The following is a 19,212-nucleotide window of genomic DNA, read 5'->3' on the forward strand; positions in this document are numbered from 1 at the left end:
CACTTTAGAAGATATTGTGTCACAGAGAAGCAGTTTTCAATGACTGACCTTGCATAGGAACTCTTGGCATTCATAGTGAATGAGTGGACTGAGGTTACACTAATATTCCTAATTCTGTCACTGCTGAGGAGCTATCCCCACCTCTATCCTGTGGTCCCTCATTAACATGCAAGTAATTTAAGAACACATGACAGATACTCTCATGAAGAAAAATGATAACAAATCAGCCTCACTTCCTCATTTTACTCCATCACAAAATGACAACAGAATTACTGACTGGTAATAATGTAACATTACTGGTTGCTTTGTGGGGATAGAAGGTGAAATCCTGACTCCACTGAAGTCAAGTCAATGGCAAAATTCCTATTGACTTCGGTGGGGCCAGGATTTCACCCAGAGTCTCCAACAGGACCCTTCCATCTGAAATAAAAGGAAACGGAGTTGCAGAAAATGATCCAGAATGCATGAGGTCTGTGGCTTCCAGGTCACACTGTGCAGTTTGGGGTGCCCCGGCCGGTGAAGGCTCACAGCAGCAGTGTGGCACAGCCTGTAAGAGATCCCACCATCAACCGGTAGGTTACAGAAAGGAAGGGGATCTTAACTGAACCGGTCCCAGGAACACTTTGGGTGTGGATGGACGGAGGCTTGAGCCAGCTTCCATCATGGCTGAACTAGTTCACCTAACCCTACTTCCATTCCCAAGGGCTCTATAGCTCAATGTACGCTTGGTAAACAGACTCAAAATGTGGAGACTGTCACAGAAAGCCTCATGTTAGTAAGTGAAGGAGGAACAATACTTACAGTTGTTTTCCAGGATTGATAGATCCCAAGTCAATCTCCCTGTCAAACTCAGTCCTGAGATCATCCAGTGACCCATCGTCTCCAAAGGCTCCCCACTCAGTGTTAATGCACATCCTCCCCTCATCACCTTCCACCAGATCAATGTTACTCATTTCTTCCATGTAGCAGGCATTCGTGCCAGTTCCTGAGTGTATCAGAAACAAACAAATTTACACATGAAGAATTAATTGAAAATACATTTTAGAATTAGATTCAATATTTTCTTTACCGGAAAATGTACTTTCATTAAGTTACATGTTAAGCTATACAAAACCTTCTGTATCTGAAACCTGTTAAATGACCATTGAATATCAAGGAAATAGTGAATGAATGAAATGAAATGAATACAAGGGCTGAGTCATTCAAAATATTTGTGCTATTTCATATTCACTCATATATGACACTTTAAAAGAATAAAATTGGGAAAATGTGAAGCGGACATGTTATGAAGAGAGTATATGATTCTTGTTGGGAAAGGTGAGAGGAGGTTTTCCTTCTCTGGACAAAAATACATGGATCTTCCACAGCATTAGCAGAAACATTTATTTTGTAGGTCAGAATCTCCTGAAAGAATTGGATAGAAACACAACTATAGCCTCCTTTATTATTTGATGATATATCTGTATATGAACAGGAAATTCCTTTACCATTATGGACCTCTCACTTCCTGACAGTATAAACTATAAACAATGTAATTTTTAAGCATGATTGTTGCAGTCATCAAAAGGCTTGAAAATACTAACTGTAATGAAATATTTTGCAAACAGCTGGCAAAAAAAGAAAAAAACAGCTGTTCACTGTGGGTCTGACCCCAAGAGCTCTCCAATGTCTCAGGACTTGCCAATGTCTTCTTGTCTTTATTTTTTCTTAACAGAACTAAATATGTACATGCAGAGGTAAAATTTTAGGATATATTGAATTGTCCCAAGGTTAGGCAGAAGTCACTAGAAGAAAGACCAGGAAGGGAGAAAGACAGACAGACAGGCATCTGTGTAAGAATAAGAGTAAGTAGAAGCATTCAGGAAGTGATCATTTGTAAAAGGTCCCAGGTAAAATAAAACAAGACAAGTAACTTATTTTTAAAATATAAATTTGTATATAAGATGACAACATTCATTTTACTGATTTGGGACTAAATTTTTTCAAGCCAACTTTAACCAAGCCACTATTTTTGCATTTGCAATTTTTTGGATGTGCAGGTCACTTAAATGTTTACATTCCACTTTGTATCCAAAAGTGAGAGACTAGTGCTTGAAAATCCAATCTTTAATGTTTTTCATTTTCAAATAGTTTATTTTTGAACTGTGAAGTTGAAAATGCCTCCATCCCCCCGATTTGCTAAAATCATAAGCCTGCTTTTTCAACCCTGCTTTAATAAAATAAAATTACCTATTATGACGCCAACTTCACAGCGCTGATCATCATATCCACAGGTCATCATTGTTCCCACTGTATCATTTACCAGTGCTAAAACATCTACATCCACATCCTAAGAAAATAAAGACCGCTAGTGAATAGAAAAATATTTACACCCTTCCTTATAGTTAAGTAAGTGTTTAGACCCAACATTGTTAAATTGGGCCCTCTAAAAGTTAGTCTATGTGACTAAGATTAATTTACTTCAATGGGATTTAAGCATAGGCTTAATAAGGATGGACTTAAGCACATGCATAAGTGCTATGCTGAATCAAGGCCAGAATCTTCAGTTGTTCTCCCATTCCCTCCAATCCACCAGTCCTTAGTCAAGAAATTAAAGAAAAACAAAAGCTCCAATTTTGATGCGATGGCACCAAAGATCACCATGCAAGTCACTAAGAGCCAGATTCAGATATCCTTACTCATGTGAAGTAGCACTTTATTTCTTGCATAGCCCCACTGAAGCCAAAGGGAATTTGAGGGAGTAAAGAGCTACTCAACCTAAGTAAGTGCACCAAACTCAGGCCCTAAGTAACAAACATTTGCGTCAGAGCTGCACAGATTCTTGCTGATGTCAGTGACACCAATACACAGACGGAGAACAAATGAAAAGCAGAACTGGGTTTTTTGCCATGTTAGAAACAGTGAAATATAGTATATGCTAAAAGGAGGTCAAACACACAATTTTTTTTTTTCATATTTTGTAAATGTTACAAGGGATAGAGAAGGTGTAAAGGAAACTAGCTTTTTAAAGTGCCACTGAATACATAAAGGATAATGCTAAAAATTAAGTTTTAATTATGTTTCATTACTAATTTTAAAATGTAATCAATCATCCCATAGTTAGTACTTTTTATTGCAAGCACAGCAAAGTCAAGCACAAATAAACTATCCTTTAAGACTATAAAAGCTATCCTTCATTATCAAATATACGCTATTTATTTCTATATGATTAAATGATTTTATTCTATTTATTATTAAGTCTTCTTCACTATAAAACTTGCCTTATGCTTCCTGAGGACATGGCGCAGAGAGCTGATCACATCTGTCTCCTGCACTCCTCGTACCTTAAAGTACTTTGTCCAGGAAAGCAGCACACCCTTTAAAAATATTCAATCTATGTTACAAATTTAAAAATAAAGTTTAGCATTGATAACTACAGAGGCAGTAGAGAATAGAGTATATTCTATCATTGGCTTTTGGAGAATTTCACTGCCACTACTACATGTGTAAGAATTTGAGCAGAAGTAGTGGAATCATCCATTGGCAATCCACTGGGATGCGGAGTAAAGGTCTTTTCATACAAGCAGCCTTGTCAGCTATAGCCACCACCAAAAATACTACAGAAGTGGTCAAAATAAGACCCTAATCCTGTTAACAATTATGCACATGCTTCGCTTTAAGCATGGGTAGTCCTATAGACCTCAATGGGCCTACTCACATACTTAAAGTGAAACATGTGCATAGCCTTTGCAATGTCAGGGCCTAATACACTAACTTATTATTTTAAGAGAGGTAGCAAAAAACAGGCAATCAAATAAGGCAGTCAGTGCAGCTTCTGTTCCCACCCCCCATACGCTATCTGATTATTTCAATCATGTGCCCCCGGTTTTTCAAATCTACTATAAATATCCCAAACAAGAGGGATTAAAATATAAACCTGCTTTATAGCACAGAAATAAGTCTTTTGAAATCCATATAGTATTTTCTATCAGCTGAGTAAATCATTATTTAAATCCTGTATTGACACATAAAAGAAGAGTTTTAGTTTATTGCTTCAGTTGCACTGAAATATGATAACTAATCCTTGAGATCTACTTCAGCACATAATTGTGATTCCCACCTCTTCCTCTTGTAGGTTTATAACACTATGCAGAGTGTGAAGGGTAATATGAAACTTGGTTGAACTATGAATATTTTTCTTCCTCAGAAAGCCACACAAAGATTACTTTTTCCTACACTGCCATATGTTAATAATCCTTTCAAAAATTCTCTCTGAGTTCTACTACTACTACGACATAGCTACCAATAATATTTTTTTAATCTCACCTCGTCTAATTTAGTCTGTATGCAAGGAAAAGAAAATGTAAACCCAAGAGGGAATTTCTTATGTTTTATGTTTTTGGTCTCCATGAAATCTGCCAGACAGTCAGCGACATAATCGAACAGCTGTATAAAAGAGAAAGAACAGGACAGGTCAATCGCATCAATTATATTCAACACAGAAAGCCATTCCACAGAGGAAAATGCACCACATACTTCTGTTCCATTCCCATGTGTGATCTCCTTTGGGGTTGGGTAGAACTGGCTCTCCATTTGAACATTCTGCTTCCCATCTTCAGACACTTTCACTTTTAAGACTCGAAACTTGGAGCCACCAAGATCTAGAGCAAGAAAATCCCCCTTTTCTGCAATAAAAACAATAAAGGTTACTTCCTACTACAGCAGTAGACAGTAATGTGAAGCATGACCTGAAGACATATTTAAGGTAAGTGCTTGGGATAACGAATGTACATCATCAATCATTTGGAGCAGAATTGTTGCCAGTAGTTAAAGGAATTGGAGTGGTGAATTCTTTAGCATTTCACTAGATTCTGCAATGAAAATAAGGACTATTGTAGAGTGTGGTATGAATAGTTGTAGGCCATATTGGAAATGCAGTCCTATTGAAAAAAAATCAACAGAACTACACATGTGCTTCAACTTGGACACATGGTTAAGTGCCTTCCTGAATTGGGGTCCTCATGTCGAGTGTAGGGGTGGGATAATGTTCTCTCCTTGAATTTGATGCAAGCTGATATATTCCACAAAGGGGATTGAGAAGAAATTGCTTGTGTAATAGTTTGACATTCAGCATTTAATGTTATTATATATTAACTGTCTCCCTTGCTTTTGTTTATTCTCCTTTCCCTTCCTTAGCTCCATTGTTCTGGATAGCTGCAGAAAGACCTGATCAGGTAGGTGAAGGGCCAGTGCAGTCCCTCCCCTAGCAGACTGAAACTGCATAGGTCATATTGGGTATGTCTGCTCTGCAGCTGGGAGCAAACCTCCCAGCCCAGGCAGACAGACTCCTCTTAGGGGGCTCAAGCTAGAGCACTAAAAATAACAGTCTGGACGTTGCAGTGAAGGCTGCAGCTCAGACTTTCAAGCTCACCTGACCCCCTTGGCTTCAGAGCCTGAGCTGCTGTTTTTAGTGCACTAGCTCAGGTCCCACCAGTATGAGTCTATCTACCAGGGCTGGAGGCTTGCTCCCAGCTGCAGTGTAGACATACCCACTAAAGGGGAGTCATCTTCCCCAAACAGCATTGCCTGCACCACTCTATCCCACTAACAAATTTTCTCCAAGAATTCCCCTCTGCCCAGAACATATGAAATTTCAACAAAAAATGAATTTTTAAAGTATTATTTATTTTAAAGTAAGTTGTTTTGGAGGAGTTTGGAAGTTAAACTTGGCCTTATCATGAAACCATCATACAGCTAGAGCTTGTCAAATTCACACCGTAGACATTTTTCATCAAAAATTTAAATTTAAAATTAAAAAACCCTATTTGTCCCCCCTTCTCTCACTCTCACACCCTTATCCACGGGAGTTTGTGTAGCCGTATGTGACCTAAACTCCATGCCAGACTGAGATTTTATTGGCTCTGACCATGAAAAGCAAGCCAGAAATATACCTCAGTAATTCTATGGGCTGATATAATGAAGGAAAGGAGATAAACTGGATTAGTCAGTAAACTATGACACTACTCAGAAAATTAAGAGCTGAATGACTAAAATGAATGGCGTGCTATTAAATGAGAACTATTTCAAAGAGTGAAGCTCAAGGTGCAGATATTCTGAAAGTTAATTATAACAGCACAAGTGAAAATTTAAACAAATTCCAGTTACTCAGAATCTGCCGGAAGTTTTGTCTGCAGAGAAAACTGCTCTTTTCCAGTAATCAATGGAGAATTCGGGGAGAGTGCAAAAACGGCGTGATGCAAGACATAATTTAACAGTAAGGTACCTCACAATGTGACATATCAACAAGTCCTTGACACCAGAGAGAGAGGGACTGTTATCTGCCAGGAGAAACTGCCTAGAGTTGGCCTTGAGACAAGAGAAGTTTTGAAACAGTAAATGAGACATTTGCTGAAATCAGATATCCTCTGAAACGACTTTGGAATTTCAGGACGGGCTGAGTGTCATTTTAAAGCTATGAAAGGCCAAGGGATAACAGGACTTACTTCATGATTTACTTTTCTGTTTTGGTGTTGGGATACAGAGCGAGCTCTAATTTCCAGCAGGGTGACCTCGAAGGGTTATGTACATACACTAGTGTACAAGACCCCTCAAATGTCCCTCATTTCAAGGAGCAGCACTGATCTTAATCCCACAGTTATCTATGTTCCCTACAAATTTGCTATCTCCACTTTTGTTGTTGAAAATCATCGATCATCAGAAACAAAGAGCCATGGAACTGAGGAGACAGGAAGAAGGGTTATTCACACGAAAGGGATACAGCCCCACATCATTTTAAATTTCTTGCATGAATAATTTGTGTCCCCCATTTTGGATCTGTAACTGGGTGGCTTGCTCTCGGGTTGGAGAGCCTGGGGCTAAGCCAGTCCTGATTCAAGGATGAGCCCCACATGAGAGGGCTCAGGGAATTCCATTATAAAGAGCAGCTGGAAGTGCATAGAGGGACATGCTCAGAGAGAACAGACTTTGCAAGGAGTGAGCAGGTTCCAGCAGAGTCCTGGGATTCCGGACTAAGGGTATGTCTACACAGCAATTAAACACCTGTGGCTGGCCCAGGTCAGCTGCCTCAGGCTCTCGGGGCAGCCATTCAGTCACAGACTGGCACCAGAGTTCTGGGACCCCTCCCCCCCACAGGGTCCCAGAGCTCCAGCTCAAGCCTAAACATCTACACCACAATTAAACAACCCCACAGCCCATGCCCTGTGTAGCCCGAGTCAGCTGACCTGGGCCAGCCGCAGGTTAGACATACCCCAAGACTCCAACCAGGAAAGAGCTGGAAGTCACCTGCTAATTCAGGAGAGACCCTGAGCTGGCAAGGAAGAGTGTGAAAGCTTTCCAGCCAGGGAGGCCTGGGAGTAGGAAGAGAACCGTTTGTTTGTGGGATTTGAATTTGGGATTTTGAGTTATTTTCTGTGAATAAACCCAGACCCCAAGGAGGGGTATTTTGACCTCAGAAAAAGTATGTGGAGTCCATGTCAGGAGTCCTTTGAGGGAGAAATTATTAGCAGATGCCACAGAGGCACCCCTGGCCACGAGGGACTATGTCAGACCTGGAGTGCTGCATTTGCGCCTTGGCAGGCTGAGAAGTATGCTTGTTCAGGGGAGAGACTTTGCCTTTCATTAAGCCCATTACAGTACTTATTGGAAAATAAAAAGCTTTAATATGCATGCTGGATAAAACAAATAGCAGCCAATCATGACACAAACCACCAGGAGTCTCATCAGGATCTGCGAGAGGGAGACATTTAACTGATTGGGTAGGGCCTTAGCCACCCAACTCCTATTAGTATTAATAGGTAGCAGGCAGCTGAAACTGTGTAGGAAACTGAAAATCAGCTCTCAGAAATTTAGGTAGAGTTTGAAATTTTCCATAATAAACTCTGATTTGAAGATGCAGCCCTTTAAATATTGTGTGTGGCAGGGGGTACTCAGAAGCTAAGGGTTTGGTAGATCACCATGAAGTTGAGTGAACCCAAACCTATGCTGTCCTGCTCCACAAGGCAGCAGCTAGCCCTCTCCTGCCACGTGAGCATCACAAAGCCAATGTCTGCTAAAGGGAACCTGCTATGGCTGGCTTCTGCAAACTAACAGAGCTGCTTTGGTGGGTTCAGTCTCCTTTGTCTGGTCAGTTCAATCATCATTCTGCATGTCTCATTAGGGACTGAAGCACAGATTACCTCTTCAGTCAATTTGTTTGCAAGTGCATGGTTGATTTATTACTGTTGCTGGAAATGAGGATTAATTCCATCAAATCTAATGAGCACTTTCCTGACAGATTATATAGACTGTGTTGGAGAAAGCTCCTTCTGTGTTCTGTAATTTTCACATTGTGGAAACATGTATTTTTAGAGATAAACAGAGGTACAGAAGTCACTGTCGGGAACCAAACTGCAGAAGGGCTAAGTAGCTATGTCAAGAAATCATGGATCCAGGGGGAAGAGGGAGTTATTAGAACTTCAGTACAATAGCTGGGGTTTAAGATGAAGGCTCCAGTCCTGCAATGGGGTTCACTCCATCCCCTGTGTCCACTCCGAGCTCTGTTGAGTTCTGCATGTAGCCCCTCACAGGGTCTGGGCCTCATCATACTGCACCATTCTGGCTTCCATGAATTTAAATATTTTTCCTCTTGTATATCCAACTCAAGAGGAAAAACATCCATTTGCCTAAAGTTATACACATCCTAAAAATGAAAACTTCATATCGTCTCCAAATTGCATTGATGTTACCGAACTGTAGAGGGTCCCCTCATCCTATTTAATCACAGGTCCGGTGTTGGTTTGAGCATTGCTTCATGCCAGTGGCTAAGACTAGATTAGTATTTTTGTATTCAGTAAGATGAAGGTTTTTAGAGCTAGCTGACTGTTGTCCTGATAAAAGCAAAACACACCCACACAAAGGCATTGTATATATTCATGTCATCTGACGGCACATTGTACCAGAAAAATATTAGGTGTGTTTAACATTTTTGTTAATGAGACACAATTATCTTCTCCATGAATGACAACTACTGTAGAAGGCCATTTAGCAAGTTAATATTAATCCCCAGTCTTCTACTCTCCCTGCTGTGCTGCAACTGAGCGTTAACATCCCCTTGAAACCAAGGGAATGTTGGACTGTACCTGCACAGCTCACTCAACAGCTGAGCTGAGTTGTGCTTGGAGCAAGGAGCAGCTTGTCACAGCGTAGTTGACCCTTCAAGGGGAGAGAGACTTCAGCCCCAGCTGTGACAGTTAAATCACCTCCCAAGGTAGAGAAAATGGGTCACGTGACCCAATTAGGCCTCTGGGATAAAAAAGGAGAGGCCTGGCTGGTGGGAGAGAGAAGACACCAGATGAGGAAGCAAGCTCTGAGAACTGATGCTCACTGGAGAGCAGGAGCACCCAGAAAGGAGCCCAGGAAAGACTGGAGAGAGCCTGAGAAGGACCAAAAGCCACTGGGCCCCAGGACTCCCGTGTCAATGAGTGGAATCTCTCTTGGAATATCACAAATGCCCCTGGGAGGAGGGATGTGGGACTCCTAAACTAGTGAGACAAAGGGCTAGGACTGTGGGGCCAAAGGAGCTGTAGTTGATAAAAGACTGAATAAATAAGATCCCACAGAAGGGAATCTTATTGTAAAGATTCTGGTCTTAAGAGTCAAGAGTTATTAACCATTGCAAAGAACCAAGAGGGAACGGAGGACATAGAACCTGCAGGGCCACCCTAGGGCACAAGGGGGCACTCTGGGATGGCTCCCACCCATCCACACAAGTTGAGACTGTTACAGATCTCCAAATTCCAAATCCAAGATGCCTGGACATACTTTGTTGTAATCCATGAATTCCTTAAACCAAAGAAAAAGTAATAATGCACCAGGATCACTCACCGGACCCATCAGGAATCGACCGTACAAATGTTGGCAGCATTTTTACGGCAGCTGTTGGGTGTGCATCTCTTTCCAGGCCCTTCACCATCTCTGCTTGGAAGCGCGTCATCACATCAAGTAATACATCATCAGAAAGACGCATGTGGTAAAGGAACCTGTCAACCTGAATCGGAACATTCAGAATATTATTTATGATGAGATAACACCTAGGGACCCTGGCCTAGGATCAGGACCCTATTGTGCTAGATATTACACACACACACATACACACACACGATAGTCCCTGCCCCCAAAGAGTTTACAATAAAGTACATAAGGGATGATTTATCTCTACTAGAAGTCTCTAGAGCAGGATTTCTCCCACGCTCCCACCATCATTAGTGACCAGTTACACAGAAAATGCTTCCTATGTACAACCACTAATCACAAGGGTTTGGTGCAGTGTCTTGAGCACAGAGTTTAGGACTAGGAACTCCTACATTCTAATCCCAAGTCTGCTGCTGACTTCTGAATGACCTTGGGCAACTCACTTCACTACTTTGCCTCAATGTACATCTGTAAAATGGAGATGATTGTATGTACCTAACTTTCAGAGGTCGGAGAAAGTGTTAAATGTTTATAAAGTGCTTTGAAGTTAAGCACCCTACATACATGTAAAATGGTTATTTACCCTGATCCTCTGATTCGATTAGATTTTCTATGACATTAGCTATAGTCATATGGCATAGGATTAGCCTGGTCCTGTCCCATTGAAACCAATAGCTAAATTTCCATGGACTTCACTGTCAGAAGGAGGATGGCCTATATAAGAAATGCTTCAACCTATAAAATCTATTTGTAAAGAAGTTTAACCCAGTATTAGTAAAATACTGTCAAAAAAATATTAGTTATTTGTCCATCAGAAAAGGTCTGGCCTGTTCAATGGAAGATCCCAAGTCTTGGGGTTACACTGCTCTAACCAGAAATCAGCTGTTTTGTGCAATTTTTTCCCCTCCTATATACATATGTTTGGGCAACAAAGAACTGAACAGGAATAAAGACTTTAGCCATGTCTACATTACAGGGACTACAGCGGCATAGCTACAGCGTTATAGCAATGCTGGCATAACACTGTATCGTAGACGCCATCTGCAGCAACAGAAGACGTTTTTCTGTTGCTGCAGGAACACCATCTCCCTGAACAACAACAACTAGATTGATGGAAGCATTCTTCCCATTGACCTAGTTGCCCCTACCATTGACCCAGAAGCTCATGGGTATGGATTTTTCACTGAGCACCATAGGTAGGTTGACCTACATTTTAAGCGTAGACCAGGACTTTGTGAGAACTTAACTGTCCCCACCCAGGACCAATTGATTCACCAATTCATGAGTCACAAACAGTAGTCAAAAATTACTTACACTTGAATAGATTTGTGAATCTTTCAGAAGAATTGGGTGTTACTGGTGCTATTGGCTAGTCCTCTGTACCCAACTTTGCAAACTCCCCATCTCTCCCTATCACCAGCACCACCCTTTTTAAATGCTTACCTGGTGCCTGTAGCTGCTCACATCCAGCCAAGCACACCTATATCTTTTGCCTATATTTGCTACTTGAGTGGTGTGATCAAATCCTTCCCAAGTATGTAAGGGGAAAGTTTGTGGCTTTTAAAAAAATCAACCTTAAATTTTAATTAACATAGGACTTTAAAAATTAGGAGAAATATTTTACTATGTGTATTTTAATTTATCTCTGGTCTGCTGAATTATAATACATATTTTTTTATGTGTGCTGTACTGATGGCCTTTGTGTTGTTTAGTCATCACATTTATTGTTTTGACCACATTAAAATATTTCTACATTGTATAGAGCAAGGTTTAGAGTTAAAGAAGGCCAAATATAGGTAATCCATCTGATGTTTGTGTATACACACACACACGCACACACACACACACACACACACACACTTGCAGTTGTGAATGTTACAAGGAAGGTAATTGTTCTTACTTTCACATTTATACCATTTTACATATATGAGTTTTCAGAGAAGGAAGATTATCCTTTGATCATTTGAAAGGATGCATCTATAAATGTCATCTCAATCCAACCTTCTATTGACTTTCCTTGTACACTTAATGTAGTTCTTTCTATGTAATACATAAACAGAACATTCAGGCTGCAAAGTCAAGCACTCAGAAATTAGGAAATGGTAAAATTAAGATTGTCTGTGCGACTTTAATTCAGCCATCTTTAATTACATGATCACATACTTTATTCATTTCCCATGGTCCCCTGCTTCATTCAGTGCCAAGAATCGACGCTACTCACTTATAGCGTGTCTACACTTGAAATGCTACAGTATTGTGCAGGTTTCCTTTCAGAACAAGGACTGATAGTTCAGACAGAGTGATCACTTTGTGAAAACATTTCACTTTCAAAAGATGAGCCTGGGAGCTTAAATTCATAACTGCTAGACACTAAAAATCATGGACTGAGCAGAGACACTGGAATTATGGGTTATTATAACAATCCATAACCCACTAACCCCCTCTTCTTGTCCCAAGACTGCAGAGGTGTTAAGAGGCCACTCTACCTTGAAAGGTCCCTTAAAATGTGGCTAACTACTTATGCTAAACAGGTTGTAGCACCTTGCATTTAGCTCTGACCTTCAGAGTACCTTTCCCAGACATGAAGAGGAGCTCTGAGTGGCCTGAAAGCTTGTCTCTCTCACCAACAGAAGTTGGTCCAATAAAATATATTACCTCACCCACCTTGTCTCGCAAACATTAATAAATCTATCTTCACTTAACTCTTGTGAGGTGAAGCATTACCAGTCCCTATTTTACAGATGGGAAACTCAGGCACAGTGAGATTAAGGTCAAGAGTATACTAATTTCAGGTGCCCCAATAGGAGATGCCTATGGCCTGACTTTTAGGATTTTATAGTACTATGTTCGGAGCACAGCTCCCATTGACTTAAGTTTCAGCTGTGAATGTTCAGCAAATCAGACCTGATTGTCTCAAGTCAGGCACCCAGAAAATGAGGTGCACACACAGTTATTGGCCATCTGTGAAGAGCTTGGTTTAAATAACTTGCCCAGCATAACACAGGAACTCGGTGGCACAGGCAGGGATAGAATTCTATTTTCTGGTGTGGCATTCAACAGCCTTAACCATGACACAGGCCCCTGTCTCCCTCCACTGTTCTGACTCATTCACTAGACACCTTTTGCAATTTCTGCAACAAATGAGGCAGGGGTCCTACAGACAACAGCTTCATTCACTACACATCGCTAATTCACTCCCAGAGCCCCAGCCATCCTGTTCACTGAATGAGAACAGGGTCCTGTGGAAAAAATAGTATGTGAACACAATTAAAACTCTATGCATCATATTGACACCCACATGGATCTTTAGCAGGGTTAGAATCATTAGAACCACTGCACAGATCTCTACCACCTGTCCTAACAGAGTAACTGAAAGCAGTAGTAGGTTGGCATCCTCTGTGTGGGCCAGTCACTAGAAGATGAGCCACACGCTTCGCCAGTGGAGTTCATAGATATTTGCTGACTGCAGAAGAATGCTGACTCACAAACCCTTGATACTATTCCAGATTCTGACAGGAGTGTGTTCTAGTGATTACAGGTGCTTATGCCCCTCTCCTGCTCCATTTGCCCTCATCCCTCTGCCCCACCCCACATCTGGCCCCTATGGCCCCAGTTAGTGTTCCCACACCACTCAGCTCCCTATTCCAGTTTCCCTCCTTCGCTCTACATACCACTCATCCCCTTCGGTTGCTCATCACAGTCCCCACTCCCATGTCCACCATGCCTCCAGGGTAGGCACCCCATCCCTCTGCATTCCAATCAACTTGTATTGATTAGGAATCAGCTTAAGAGAAACTAAAATAAGTCACACAAACCAAAAGATGAGTATCTACCCAGGTGCTCACACTGGTTTGACTAACACAGCAAAGGAAAAAGAACGAGGAGTACTTGTGGCACGTTAGAGACTAACAAATTTATTTGGGCATAAGCTTTTGTGGGCTACAGCCCACTTCATCAGATGCATGCAGTGGAAAATACAGTAGGAAGATATATATTACACAGAGAACATGAAAAAATGGGTGTTGCCATACCAACTCTAACAAGACTAATCAATTAACGTGGGCTATTATCAGCAGGAGGAAAAAAACTTTTGTAGTGATAATCAGGATGGCCCATTTCCAACAGTTGACAAGAAGGTGTGAGTAACAGTAGGGAAAAAATTAGCATGGGGAAATAGTTTTTACTTTGTGTAATGACCCATCCACTCCTAGTCTTTATTCAAGCCTAATTTAATGGTGTCCAGTTTGCAAATTAATTCCAGTTCTGCAGTTTCTTGTTGGAGTCTGTTTTTAAAGGGTTTTTTTGTTGGAGAATTGCAACTTTTAGGTCTGTAATTGAGTGACCAGGGAGGTTGAAGTGTTCTCCTACTGTTTTTTTAATGTTATAATTCTTGACGTCTGATTTGTGTCCATTTATTCGTTTGTGTAGAAACTGTCGGGTTTGGCCAATGTACATGGCAGAGGCGCATTGCTGGCACATGATGGCATATATCACATTGGTAGATGTGCAGGTGAACGAGCCTCTGATGGGGTGGCTGATGTGATTAGGTCCTATGATGGTGTCCCTTGAATCGATATGTGGACAGCATTGGCAACTGGCTTTGTTGCAAGGATAGGTTCCTGGGTTAGTGGTTTTTTGTGTGTGGTGAGTGGTTGCTGGTGAGTATTTGCTTCAGGTTGGGGGGCTGTCTGTAATCAAGGACTGGCCTGTCTCCCAAGATCTGTGAGAGTGAGGGATCGTCCTTCAGGATCAGGGCCGGCTCCAGGCACCAGCGTAGGAAGCAGGTGCTTGGGGCGGCCAATATAAAGGGGCGGCACTCCGTCTGGTATCGGGGCACCACATCCAGGTCTTCGGTGGGAACTCGGCGGCGGGTCCCTCATTCCCTCTCTTCCTCTTTCAGCTGCTGCCAAAGTGCTGCTGAAGAGGAAGAGAGGGAGTGAAGGACCCGCTGCCAAATTGCCGCCGAAGAAGCGGCGCGATTGAGCTGCCGCCGAAGTGCCGCTGCTCGTCTTTTTTTTGTTTTTGTTTTGCCGCTTGGGGTGGCAGAAAAGCTGGAGCCGGCCCTGTTCAGGATAGGTTGTAGACAGACTCCAATGAGAAACTGCAGAACTGGAATTAATTTGCAAACTGGACACCATTAAATTAGGCTTGAATAAAGACTGGTCATTTGAGTCATTACACAAAGTAAAAACTATTTCCCTTGCTAATTTTTCCCCTACTGTTACTCACACCTTCTCGTCAACTGTTGGAAATGGGCTATCCTGATTATCACTACAAAAGTTTTTTTCGCCTGCTGATAATAGCCCACGTTAATTGATTAGTCTTGTTAGAGTTGGTATGGCAACACCCATTTTTTCATGTTCTCTGTGTAATATATATCTTCCTACTGTATTTTCCACTGCATGCATCCGATGAAGTGGGCTTTAGCCCACGAAAGCTTATGCTCAAATAAATTTGTTAGTCTCTAAGGTGCCACAAGTACTCCTAGTTCTTTTTGCTGATACAGACTAACACGGCTACCACTCTGAAACCTGACAGCAAAGGAAGAATCTGTCATTTGTTTATATAGATTCCCTTCTTTTGCAGCGTCCCTTCCAATTCTACCAGGGTTGATGGTTTGTAAGCTAAGCTGGTGCTGGCACCACGTTTCTGTACTTGTGCAGAGCTGTCAGAGTGATGGCACAGTATTACAAGCAGAAGTCTGTTTATACACAGAAAAGTCTTGGCAAAGCTGTAGAGGATCAAGCCCCCTCCCACTCCGACACTTCCACCGTTCCTTGGCTCTCAGTGGGAGGCACCATTTTCAGGGTGAAGGTTCACTCTCCTTGCCCAGTCAAATCCAGGCTTTTCTGAACAGTCAATCAACAAGTGTGCTAAGCCTTCCCCCACCCCTCTCCAGGTTCTAAAATTCATTTCCAACTTACCTTGCTAAGTTACATATTTTTGTACCACAGAGGTAAGTCACTGATTACAGCACAGGTGGGTTGTACCCAAAGGCCATCTCAGCCTTGCCTATGGCAGCATAACCATACGATTTAAATAGGACCTAGTGCTGTGAGGTGCTGAATGACGCCTGGAATTGTGAGCACTGGGCCAATGGGAGCTGAGTGTGCTTCACTCCTCAGAGGAGCAGGTAGATAGGGAACCATAGGCTAATTTCTTTTCCATCTTTGGAGCTGTCTGTTTTAAACTGCAGCCCTACTTTAGCTGTCTGAGGTGTTTCCTGGCCATTGGCCATGAAAGGGGTTCAGCAGTGGAGATTGGGGAGTGCTTGTACAGCAATTCCTGGTAAAGTAATGGTGAGCCACTAAATTTAGAAATTTATCATCTAAACGAGAGATTGCTGAAAACATCATATTTTTGAAATATATTTTAAGATAAAGGGAAAGGGCAAGTTCTCTAAAGGCACTCCCATCTCTCTCTCTCACACACACACACACACACTTTTCTCCAGAGAGGCTAAGTCTGTGACAGAACTATCTGAATAGTGATCAAAAAGTTATTACATCTCTCCTTTTGCAGAGGTCACCCCCTGATCATCAGCTGCCTTTAGAAAAAACAAATTAAGGTGTGTGTGTACGTGCTCGTTAGGCTTAATGTGTATTCTAGTTGCATTCTCAGGCTCAGTTTGGACAATCCCCTTGTTTAGCAGCAGACTGTGGGCAAGTATAAACCCTTTAGGAGCATCTGCACGTAAGATAAGGGAGTCCTTCAAAACAAAACATTCCAGAAAGACCAAGCAGAGCCTCCTGTGATCTCTAAACTGCTTTACAACCAAAGCAAGGTCATACCATTAAGTGGTTTGATTATAAAGATAGGGACCTTCATAAGATCAGGAAAATCTCTATAGAAAGTAAAATTCTATCTAACCAGCTCCCTCTCATCCCATTGGACCAACACAACCCTTGTGTTCAGTGTCTTGCCTTTCCTGTGAAAGTGTCATTGTAGCAGTGATGAGCTGAGGAGGGCTCTGGAGTCTCCCCACTTCTTTGGTTAATGAAAAATCAGCCGTACCAGAGACAGCTTATATCTGGGCTCCATAAAAATACTTCCAAGTGGTTGGCTGTGATTGCAGAAAGTGGCAGGCTGTTTTTTTTTTAAATGTCCCTCCCAGAAACCCAACAATGGCTTGACTCTTCCATTAAAATTGTACATCAATAAACTCAGAGTATTTTTCAGGAAAAAAATTAAACATAATTCCAGGAAACATGCTGTTCCAAGTGCCGTTGCTTGCTTCCTTAGTTATGATCATGAAAAAACGCTGGAACACAAACTGAGGTTTATCACAGAGCGAGGGGAAAACCTGAGAGTTAGGGCTGCTTGTTAAGATATGGGCAGCATGTTACCCATTGCGATGTCCACTCATCCTCTCTTTCTAAAAGGAAGGACATTGAGAGAGCACCCAGCAAGCCCTACCAGCAGAAGGCGCTCTATTTTTCTGGAGGGGGCGAAATCCAACCTTGTTCTATTGCTGGACTAGCCCAGTGGTGGGGCTCATGTCACTCATGGGGATCTTGGCTCATTTCCTCTTACTCCTTTGCTTAACAGCCTACTCTTACTCCTGGTTTGCTCGTGTATCTTAACAGCCATTCTTCCAGCTCATTAGAGAGAGTGGCAATGACATGGCCCAAAGGGAGTGTAGTGTAGATCCCTCTTCACCAGAGACAGGTGGCCACTACATGAGGGTGAGGTGGTGTTAGGTCAGGAGGTGGGAAATCAGGAGTTTAACAGAGATGCAGAAGATTAACTCAAGGAGCATGCAGTGTGTGAGGGTTTTATGCTGCAGTGCCATTAGCCCCACATACCAGCGCTTTGCCAAGAGACTAGACTTCGCTATCTGCTGTGTGCCTAAGGCAGGGCACCATCAGCTAGTTTGTTCGCACATCAAAAGCTTAAAGTCTGGTCTGTCTAGGACTTCAATGTTTACAAATCTGAGTTTTAATTAACAATAATCAAACATCTTGGCTGAGATTTTCAAAGCCAGATAGAAGATCTGGACATAAAAACTTTCCCATTAAAATGCCCTGGGGCCCGATCCAAAGCCCGCTGAGGACAATGGGTGTTTTTTCATTGGTTTCAGTGAACTTTGACTCAGACCCCTCCTCAGTTTTGAAAACCTCAACCTCATTGTCTAAATCAAAGTGATAATGCAAGCAAACAAGAGTGCAAGTTTCTCATACTATGCTTCACTACAGCAGTATGCCGGAAAGCACTTTGGTTTTGCACATTTTTAAAAAGTAGCCTCAGAGCTAACATTGTAGTCTTCCCTTATTGAAGATTATTTACACATTCACTATGTAGAGAGTTTTGTTTCCTAGCGCTATTCTAAGTTTATCAGATCTGAAGACTAAAGGAAAATAGGACTGTTTCAAAGTCCAAAGATTTACCGACCCTTTGATCTCCACCTCTTTGCCAGGAGCATACTACACCGCATCCACACTCTTTTTTGCTCATACAGTAAAATAGTCTCTGCTCTCCTGTAACCCACATCAATCTTACCAACAAATAAATTTGGACCTTACCTTTTTGATTTGATCTTCTTTTAGTTTTGTAAAATAAAAAGCTAATAAATGCACAGCAAACATTTTCTTGAAGCTTATTGGTGTCTCAGTGGTGACAGAGCTGCTGTGAATAACTAATTCCAAAGTAGCAGATCTCATTCATGAGCTAAGTGTTAAAAATACTTCAACAAAGCCATTTTCCCAGAGTGAGATATTAGAGCTCCTGTGAAATCAAGTCCAGGACTTAATCCATTCAGTTTGGTTGGTTCAATGATTAAACTTCAGACTGTCTCTCCCCCCCCCCCCCAGCCAGTCCCTCCCTTCCCCTGGTACACACTTTATTGTCTAATAGTAAGCATCTGGCTAGCCGCCAAGGTGAAGGGGGGGAAATGATGTGTATTGGCCCATTCAGGAATTTTTACCACTTAACAATCCAGTTACTATGCAATGTTCTTTGCTTAACCCAGCACCATCTTGTGCAGCATTTGACAGACTTCCACAAGAATGTGACAAACACAAGCTGCTTCAATGAACTTTAGATCACTTAGAAAGTTATGCAGAGCTGTTGGAATTCAGGATGTTTCTTTCATCTGGTTAGCATTGCAGTTGTTGAGACAAACCGGTGTTTCTTAATCAGTTGTATATCCGTTTCTGGTACACACAGCACATTATTCTCTGGGGCTCGTCTCAGTAAGCACTCACACTCACCCTGGCCAAGCAACATTTGCCCCTAGTCTTACCTCCTTACAATTCCCAACTTGCA

At 41.9% G+C, this 19,212-nt stretch overlaps 1 protein-coding gene across 2 annotated transcripts in view; it reads right to left on the bottom strand.

The window, feature by feature from the left end:
- The window catches only part of HKDC1 (hexokinase domain containing 1), a 40,790-nt gene extending 22,242 nt beyond the window's left edge, over positions 1 to 18,548 (bottom strand). The window contains exons 1-7 of one of the 2 annotated variants that reach the window (XM_024198122.3): positions 18,471 to 18,548; positions 9,862 to 10,024; positions 4,516 to 4,664; positions 4,306 to 4,425; positions 3,261 to 3,356; positions 2,230 to 2,329; positions 802 to 985 (exon numbers count right to left, since the gene is read on the bottom strand). In XM_024198122.3, the coding sequence (XP_024053890.2) occupies positions 802 to 985; positions 2,230 to 2,329; positions 3,261 to 3,356; positions 4,306 to 4,425; positions 4,516 to 4,664; positions 9,862 to 10,024; positions 18,471 to 18,533 (875 nt within the window). In that variant the 5' untranslated portion in view covers positions 18,534 to 18,548. The remainder of the gene's footprint in view (positions 1 to 801; positions 986 to 2,229; positions 2,330 to 3,260; positions 3,357 to 4,305; positions 4,426 to 4,515; positions 4,665 to 9,861; positions 10,025 to 18,470) is intronic. The other variant, XM_024198123.3, reaches the window with a different exon arrangement.
- Positions 18,549 to 19,212: the final 664 nt, after the last annotated feature.

The sequence above is a fragment of the Terrapene carolina genome, unplaced genomic scaffold, assembly GCF_002925995.2.
Source record: "Terrapene carolina triunguis isolate 2854851 unplaced genomic scaffold, T_m_triunguis-2.0 Scaffold95, whole genome shotgun sequence".
Taxonomy (NCBI): domain Eukaryota; kingdom Metazoa; phylum Chordata; order Testudines; family Emydidae; genus Terrapene; species Terrapene triunguis.